This window comes from Oryzias melastigma, linkage group LG24, assembly GCF_002922805.2.
Source record: "Oryzias melastigma strain HK-1 linkage group LG24, ASM292280v2, whole genome shotgun sequence".
Classification (NCBI taxonomy): domain Eukaryota; kingdom Metazoa; phylum Chordata; class Actinopteri; order Beloniformes; family Adrianichthyidae; genus Oryzias; species Oryzias melastigma.
Window position 1 is genome coordinate 24,487,253 of NC_050535.1, and position 9,392 is coordinate 24,496,644.

Here is a 9,392-nt window from a genome sequence, read left to right on the forward strand (position 1 = left end):
AGAAGAGAGCAGACGCCGCGCGCACTCAGCTCCGCGCTGCGTCGTGACGCTTCGCCTCCAGTGTGAACCAGGTGTGTGAAGGCGCTGGAGGGAAGACGCAGCAATAGGGATAGAGAAACCTAGTGTTGAGTGTTTTTTAAACTACATATTTAGACTTTTTATGTTATTTATCAAACATATGTATTTCAAAAAGTGGGAAAATGTCAAGTTTTCACCAGCAAGTATTTATTTACAATCTAAGTTCAAAGCAGCTGGTAAGAAAACTCTGATTTCCCAGCATTCTAGCAGCATTTAAACATATCATTTACGCTAAACAGTAAATACCCAAAATAAGAAATTTCTCCCTGTGACTAACTTGTGTGAGGCGATGATCAGGTGTGTGCAACACCTACTGGATGTGCGTCCATGAAACCCTGTAGAGCATTTTCTTGAACGCATCGTGTGTGCACCTGGAGAAGTGTAGAGTATAGTTTGAAAAAATAAATATTTAGATTAGATTTAAATATTTAATAAACAAACTAAATATTTAATGCAAAGCTTAAATATTTAGTTTGTAGGCTAAATATTTAGCTTAAAATTAAATATTTAGTTGGTTAACTAAATATTTAGTTTTTAAATGTAACATTTATAAATATATTAATTTACAGGGTGCGAATATGCATTTGAAAAACAAAACCTGTTTTTTTTCTCCTAAAACACGCTAAATATCTGAAAACATTTATGTAAAAAATGTACATTTCTGATTTACAAACGGCACCCCATAGTAGAGTCTCATTTCAGATTTGTGCGTATTGCGGTTTCCTGTGTGCGTAAAAAGTGATCCGTGGTACATTTTAAAGATGTGTGCGTCATTTTCAATTTATGCATGTGTAAATATTATTTTTCTAATTTGTAATTTTTGTAGTCCTGCTCATGCCCAAACTGAATTGGATGAGTTATAAATCAATAATTAAGTCCAAATGTATTCACGAACCAAGAATTACGCACACACAAATCCAAAAATACCCTCGAATAAAGAATTATGAATCCAGTTATGTCCGGATTAAGAATCACGAACAAATCGGGCGAGTCTATTTCTCCCTGAGTAATGAGTTTATTCAGAGATCTACTGACGCAAACCCGAGACTCTGACTTCTCTGAGCTGTTCACACTATCAGATTACAAAAAGTCTTAATATTTTAAACTAAAACTCTGATAAGTGATGTAAATAGAAAAAAGACAGGGCTAAAAACAGTTAAAGAACAACGATTACTGGACGTATCTTCCAGTTTTTGGCATTTTAAAACGTGATGTCAACATGACCGTGATTGGAGGAGATGAGCTGAGGGGCGTGGTCTTCGTAAGGGTAAACTTTACTGGCGGTCTGACTGCAACACTTTAGTTAGTGTTGGACTAACCGCGCGTGCTTCCCGCCCTCCGGGCTTCAAAGGAAATAAATGCCGACCAGGTAACTGAGGATCACCATGGAGACCGTCAGTGCGTGGAGCCCCCAGCAGGTGCTGGACTGGATGACAGGTGAGGGTAACCTGAGACTCACAGACACCGACGAGAGTTTGTCAAACCCGCACATTCCCAGCAGTGAAACCGCGACGTTCCCGCTGAAAGCGGTGAGGTGATCAGGTAAAGGGTTCAGGTGATCTGGATGCGGGGTTTGAGTCCCGGAACGGGACGGACAGAGGGCGGGAAGCACAAAACCAACGAGCATGGGGCGAGTTGAAGCTGCTGAGGGACGTTCATCAGCTGAACCAAAACTTCCTGAGAAGACAGCAGCGTGGACCAGTGAGAGTGAAGAGGGTTTAGAAGAACTGAGGAGTCTCAGAGGACCTCTGTCGCTCCTCCCCAGGGTTCAGCTTAGGGCTGCTGGGAGTTTGCAGCAGGTCAGATGAGCAGCGCCGGTTGACATGTTGGATTTATTCTGGATCCAGTTTCAGTTGAAAGTGAGCCACACATGCACCAACACCAGTCCGGACTGTGTGGGTGTTTGCTCTGCAGCTTCTCTGGTTTACCGGCCTCATGTTGTCCTGTTGCTTGCTGCTCTCATCTCCAGCTCTGGATCAGTGCTGGTCATCAGTGGGGTTTGCAGAGGCTGCAGGGAAGTGAAGACTTCAGCTCTGTTTTGACTTGGGTGGTGGTAGAACTGTGGACGGGCCTGTGCATTCTGAAACGTAAAGCCTCCTCACAAACTTCAGTCTTTCCATGACCTGCCTCCATAAACGAACCGTGGTGGAGCGCATTCATTCCAGCAGGCCCTGCATGCACTTACAGTGAGGCGGTGACGGTTTTTCTAGTTGTTCGCTCAGATCGTGGCTGAAGAGGCTGTGGAGCAGAGACAGGTTTGTGGTTCACATCTGTCGGAGTGTGTGGGACGCCGCAGAGGCCCGGAGGCTGACCGCGCTGGTCGCTGTTGCTCAGCCTGCTCTGCTGGAGCAACTTTAAAAATGTGTAACAGATCAGGCCTAAACACTAAACTGTTCAAACAAGTGAACAGCTGAGTTCATTAGGTGTGTGGATGATTGAGGAGAGCATGTTCAGACACATCCACATATTTCTCGCTCTGACAGGTGCGGCTCACTTCAGCCAGCTGCTTACAGACCTGACAGACTGGAAGAAGGGAGTCGAGCTTTGTTTTTCTGAGCAGATCTGTAGAAACAGGGAGAATTGCAAATGCAACCTGTGACTGCAGGAACACGCAGAGTAGAAATACACCAGCAATAAAATCAGAATGGAAACTGCGTGGATTAGAGGGTTGAGGTGTAACTGACACAAAAACCTCCAACGTCTGTTTTGGCCTTCAATAAGGATTTGAATTCAAGATAGAGATATTATATATTCTTCTGTACTTCTAACTCTTTTTTTTCAATAATCTGTTACATTAAATGTTACTTCTATTTAAAGGTACTTTTCACACTGGGGTTATAATTCAAAGCTGTGCGATTAACTGATATTATTGATTTAATCTGTTTTTAGAGATATGTGACACACACAGTTGTCATTGACAACATAAGCCATCATTGTGGAGAGCCACTGATGCCTGCAGTGAAGTGTGTCGATAGATTCACAATAGGATGTTGTCAAGCACAAACGAGGACATAGCTCCTTGATCCATCTTTTCCCCCCAGTCTTTCCGTTCCTCTAACGCTGAAGGTGATGCTACACATCAGCCTTTCTGAACTCCTTCCAGCACTAATGAGGCTTCCTCTGAGACCCTCCCCTCTGAACCTTCAGGGTAAAACTTTGGTCGTGTCTACAACAGACTCCATTTGGGGTTAAAAGTCTCTGTCCGCCTCTCTGCCTATCAGCAGCAGTAAATAAATGTTTTCTGTTTGGAAGAGAAAGCACAGCAGTTAGAAATAGTTCTTTCCCACCTCTCCTCTTCCCTTTCTTCTGAGATATAGTGCTGTTTCAGCCAAACAGGCTCCTGTCAGGATGCTTGTTCTGTTGAGTGTCTGTGTTCCACAAAGATTCCTAATGATGCTAATCAGCTGGAGGATGAAGCTAACGGCTGTTTGGAAGCAGGAGAGCTGGGAAGGTCCAGGCTGTACTGTGGTGATGATGGTTTCATTCCCATCAGATGAGTGTTTTTTTAGTGTTTGAGGTCTTGCTGTTGTCCAGGTTTAATCCTTGTGGTTGAACCTTCTGGATCTTCATCTTGTTGGAGACACTGATGTTGGTTGCACTGGGACATGTGCAGTGTCTGCTACTTCTGAGCTATAAAGATTATCCTGAAGAAGAGCTCAGAGGCCTTAACTGTGGATGGGAAATGTGACCCCACCCACCCAGCATCCGGTGTTATCACAGAAACTCAGGATCTGTGGTGAATCAGAGGAAACTGTGGGGCTGGCTTCACGGAGCGCCTCTTCCTGTTGCTTTGTTTCCCGGGAATGCACAAAAACATCGACTTTCTTTGGCCTAAACTGAGGACAGCTTTCTCTCCTAATGTTTATGGCCTGACTTAGTGCTGGTTTCATAATCGAATATGGGCACTGACGATATCTTAAGATTGAAACTTTAGTGTTGGTCATTAACACTGAAACATCAGCTATATTACTTTAGAAAATGTCAGATTGAATTGACTTTATACAGTCAGATTTTAGGAAACAAAATGTTTTCAGTGGTTCTCTAGAAAATCGCCTGCTGGCATTTATCATGCAGTCAAGCTCCATGCTGACTGTTAGAATTCAGGGAACATTTGACAGTTTGTTCTAATGTAAAGAAAACCCGTTTTCTACGATGCCTCTTACTATACACAGGAACAGCTTGTGGGTGACGGTCGTGTCTTTTAAAGTCCAGAAGAAACTTGCTGATTGAATGAAAGTATCTTTGAGCCTAAATGGTGAATGAATCAATTCAGGCTTGACTGGATCCAGGAGGAGAAACACTCGTTAAAACAAACTGCTTCCATAAATATGTGCATTATTGCTTCCAATCAGGGCTTCGAGGTGGTGTAGTGGCCGTGGGGCCTTCTGCCTCATAGCCTGAAGGTCCTGGTTCAAATCCCAGCTGGTTCCTTCTGTGTGGAGATTTCATGTTTCACGCGTGCATGTACGGACTCCAGCAGCGCCCGCAGTCCAAGAACATGTTTCAAAGGTTAATGGTTATCCTGAAGTTCTCATTAGCTGTGAATGCAAGTGACTGTGTGTCTGTGATCCAGGGTGTACCCCACCTTCACCCAACAGTAACAGGGATTGGCTCCAGCAACCCCAGGAAGGATTTAGCAGGTTAGGAAAGTAGATGGAGGATCACAATGACAAGTTAGTTTTAATTTGTAACAGTCCAAAAGATAGAAAGCAAAATGAGTCTAAAATATAATAATAATTAATGATCAAGTATTTGTATCAGAGATGAACTCTCTATTACAAACACAACCCAGAGAAAGTGTCCTGCTTGAAAAAGAACAGAAATGTCATTTCCTATATCTGATGTTGCATTGTGTCAGGATAAATCCTAATTTTTTCCCAGTCCATTTCTTTAAAGTCATGTTTTTATTTTGGAATTATTTCTAAATTGATAGGGATGGTAAACAATCTGGAAACGGTCTGAAACTCTTGAACGGAAGGAATGTGAGGCGCTCCGGCAGCCGTCTCAGCAGAGGTTGTTGTTGTTCTGCTGTTTGAAAGGAGAACAAACAGGACAGCTGTTGTTTAGTGTCGGCTCCATCTGCTGTTGTTGTTTATTCAACAGGAAAAGCTGTTTGTTTTTGTTTTTTAGGTATTTACTCTTTGATTGTGACTCTAGTATGTGTTCCTTATGAAGTCTCTGCTCTGGGTGTTTGAGCAGACTGCGGTGTGTTTGTCACGGTGAAGCAGTGACCTGTGGGTTTAGTCATTGAAGTAACAAGCCAAACTCTCTCTGTCAGAGCTGCTTCTCTGTTCTGAACACACAGTTCACACCAGGGCTGATGGACAGGAGGGCAAAGGTCCACAGACGTCTGCAAACAGACGCTCAGAGACGCCACCGTGGAGATGGACCTCCTCCTGACTTGGACCTGGTTCACTCTTATACACTCACGATAAATCCATGGACTGGGGTTAAAAACTCATTCGACAACTCTAATTTACCTTTGTTTATTAGAGTCCGGGCTATTTTTTCTTAACGCTGTCTCTTGTACTCGTGGGTGAAAAGTTACTTCTCTCCTGGAGCACATCCCCAGAGAGCGAGTGGGACGCTAATGCTCTTATACTCAACATTCAATCCTGTTTAAATGTCCTCAAAGTAAACTAATGGAACTGAATTCATCCCAGACAGAATTCTATTGTTCTCTCTGTCAGCATATTCACAGGGACTCCAACTCATTTAGCTAAGGTTGGAAGGACTGGAAAACAAAAATGATTTTGAAGCGGGGTAAAAGTGAAAATGGTTTAAAGTTTTGTCTTCATGGCTGTAAGCTTGCCAAGGTTCTTAACTCAAAGTGAACATTTTTAGGACTTGAAGCTTTTATTGAACATTTCTGATAACCTAAAACTGTTAATTAGATTAAAAGCCACGGAAGTGGGGAAAAAGCAAATGAAAGTAAGACCTGTTGAATGTTTTCATACTGGAATTTTGGAACATGTGAAACCATGAAGGAGTTTATAGAAACTGAAGAACATTGAGAAGATCTGATATCCGAATGTTCCACAGACTTCACTCTTCATAAAATCTTATGATTTTATATTGGAAAGAGCCAAGCTGCTCAAAGAAGCAGAAGAATAGTCTGAGCGACGTCTGGAAGTGTTCAGTTCCATACAGACGCACACTCCCAACGCTGACCTTCCTCATCCTGCCCTGCAGGCTGCTGGAGTCCACTGAAGAAAACAAAAAGTTCACACAAACAGAAGCGGCGGTCCAGTTTCATTCAGAGGATGTCGGGTAACTGCAAAGCCTTGAAGCTTTGTTGGCTCTTATCAGGTCAACCCGCCTTAGCGGTTTCAGTTGTGTGTGGTCTCTGCTCAGAAGTCCAATATCACTCAGCTCTATTACAGCAACACACTTGGAGGGTTTAATTTATCAAGAAAAACAAATTCCAACCTGTTTCTATTGACAGATGTGATTTATTGATCAGTGAATCATGCTGAAAGCTCCTGAACCGGGTACATTTCTTACATAATCACACTCAGCAAGCAGTCTGTCAGAGTTTCTAAAACTTCAGAACAAGCAGGAACAAGCGGAGCGGCTGGAGAGGGAAGAGTTGATGGTTCCTCCCTGCTGCCGCACAAACATGTGTTGCATCCAAACACCCACACTGCCTGATTTCTCTGCTCAGAGGATCAGGCCTTTTGCTGACGAGTCTGCTAGACACCAAATGCTTCACAGTTTGAGGCCGTGTGTTGGACTTCAAAGCTCTTTCACAAGTTCTGCTTTTAGCAGCAAAGCTTGGACACCTTCAAGATATGTTATTACAGTTGACACTGGCTTCAGTTTGTGTGTTTACATGGTCTAATGAGCTGTAGGTCTCAAATTGAATTCAGTCACGGTAGCAAAAGTTAACATGCAACTTTAACAGTTTAACATGGAAATTTAGGTTTGTCCAACTTTTTTGTTTTGTCGTGACTTCTTAAATTTGAAAACTGGAAAAGCGTTTGAATCCAAAGGAGGTTCAGATATGGAGAGGAGTTTGGGAACAGAGCAAAATTGTTGATTACTTTAGGATTTTTCCACCGTTTTTCGTTCAAAAACAATAACATATTGCATAAGTTGTTTTAGTTAATGTGAGATGGAAGGGGTTTGCTGGCATGAATATATTATTTAACAGAGAGGATCTAGGACCAGAGCAGAAAGCGGGTTGAGTTCTGATGCAGACCTGAGGTGAGGTGAGCTTTCTGCATTCCAGCTGATGACATTAAGCTTTCATTCAGTTGAGTTCAGAGGTAAACCAACGGGTCAGGTGGAAAATCAAAATAGCAGTAATTCAGGACAGAAGTCAAAGCATTATTCTACAGAGAAAGGAAAGGACACAGAGGCAGGGAAAGAAATGCAGGAAGAGAGGGCATCAAGAATAATCTCCTGAAATGAGATTATTTGAGGGAGTTTCATGGACAATAAAAGATAAAATGGTCTGAAATATGAAGATCATCCGCTGCACATATTGAGGAGGTAACACCAGAGCCACAAAGAGTGCTTTGACATGAGTGAGGCGATCAGTGTGGCTTAAGGCAAAGTTTTTCTTGAGGAAAAGGTTCCCATTGTCAATATGTCTGTTGAGGTCCTGGTTTGATGATAAAGTGGAGACAGAGGTAATTGGATGTTAGCCAGCTGACTAGAGGTTTAACCGGATTGCTAACATCTGCTTTTGTCTCATAAAAGTCTAATTATTGATGTTTTGTGAGTCACGTCTGAAGTAGTTTGCACATAAATAACCTCCCCTATAACGCCCCTGTCAGATCTGAAGAAGCACCAGCATGAGCAGAGACACAAGTCCTAGATCAACATTAAAGTCCAACTTCTGTAAGGAACTCGAGGACATGACCTGATGAAGGAGGACCTTCTCAGCTTTAAAACTGCAGAGCAGCTGCAGGAAACACAAAAATCCATCCAGGACTCTGCTTAGAGGAACATGCAAACCTCATTTTACGTTACGGTCAGGGAGGCTGGATAAAGCAATAGTCTTAATATCTAATAGTCCAACTTGTAGCAAAGAGAATTTAAAGTCGATCTGTCAGGTCAGATCATAATCTGGTCCTGCTCACACCACAATATGTTCCTGCTGTCCGCCGGCAGCCTGTGTCCACAAGGAGGGTGAGGAAATGGACACAGGAGGCTGAGGACGCTCTCCAGGACTGTTTTGAGTCCACCGACTGGGATACTCTCTGCCAGCCACACGGGGATGACATCAATGCATGACGGAATGCATCACTGAGTACATCAAATTCTGTGAGGACTCGGTCATGCCCACCAAAATGGTCCATTGTTTCCCAAACAATAAGCTGTGGATCACCAGTGACCTGAAGACTCTTCTGAACAAGAAGAAGAAAGCCTTCAGGTCTGGGGATAAGGAGGAGCTGAGGAGGGTGCAGCATCTTCTACGAGACAAGCTGAGGGAGAGTAAAGACTCAAGAGGAAGACTAGTACGAGAGGAAGACTCGTACGAGAGGAAGACTCGTTCAAGAGGAAGACTAGTACGAGAGGAAGACTCGTACAAGAGGAAGACTCGTACGAGAGGAAGACTCGTACGAGAGGAAGACTAGTACGAGAGGAAGACTCGTACAAGAGGAAGACTCGTACAAGGGGAAGACTCGTATGAGAGGAAGACTCGTACGAGAGGAAGACTCGTACGAGAGGAAGACTGGTACGAGAGGAGGACTCGTACGAGAGGAGGACTCGTACGAGAGGAAGACTCGCACGAGGGGAAGACTCGTATGAGAGGAGGACTCGTATGAGGGGAGGACTCGTTCAAGGGGAAGACTAGTACGAGAGGAAGACTCGTACAAGGGGAAGACTCGTATGAGAGGAAGACTCGTACAAGGGGAAGACTCGTATGAGAGGAAAACTCGTACGAGAGGAAGACTTGTACGAGAGGAATACTCGTACGAGAGGAAGACTTGTACGAGAGGAATACTCGTACGAGAGGAAGGCTTGTACGAGAGGAAGACTCGTACGAGAGGAGGACTCGTTCAAGGGGAAGACTCGTAGAAGAGAAAGACTTGTTCAAGAGGAAGACTCGTACAAGGGGAAGACTCGTACAAGAGGAAGACTCCTACAAGGGGAAGAGTCGTACGAGAGGAAGAGTCGTACGAGAGGAAGACTCCTACAAGGGTAAGAGTCGTACAAGGGGAAGACTCGTACAAGCGGCAGACTCAGAGGAAGCTGGAATCCAAACTCCAGCAGAACAACATGAGGGAGGTGTGGTCTGGAATGAAGGAGATCACAGGATGTGGAGGGAAACGAAGAGAGAGCTGACAAGCTTAACATCTATT

The 9,392-nt window shown here is 43.8% G+C and overlaps 1 protein-coding gene across 3 annotated transcripts in view; it reads left to right on the forward strand.

Moving 5' to 3' along the window:
• Positions 1 to 1,287: 1,287 nt before the first annotated feature.
• The window catches only part of cnksr3 (cnksr family member 3), a 25,220-nt gene continuing 17,115 nt past the window's right edge, over positions 1,288 to 9,392 (forward strand). The window contains exon 1 of one of the 3 annotated variants that reach the window (XM_024291580.2): positions 1,288 to 1,515. In XM_024291580.2, coding sequence (XP_024147348.1) covers positions 1,464 to 1,515 — 52 coding nt within the window. In that variant the 5' untranslated portion in view covers positions 1,288 to 1,463. The remainder of the gene's footprint in view (positions 1,516 to 9,392) is intronic. The other 2 variants (XM_024291581.2, XM_024291579.2) reach the window with 2 other exon arrangements.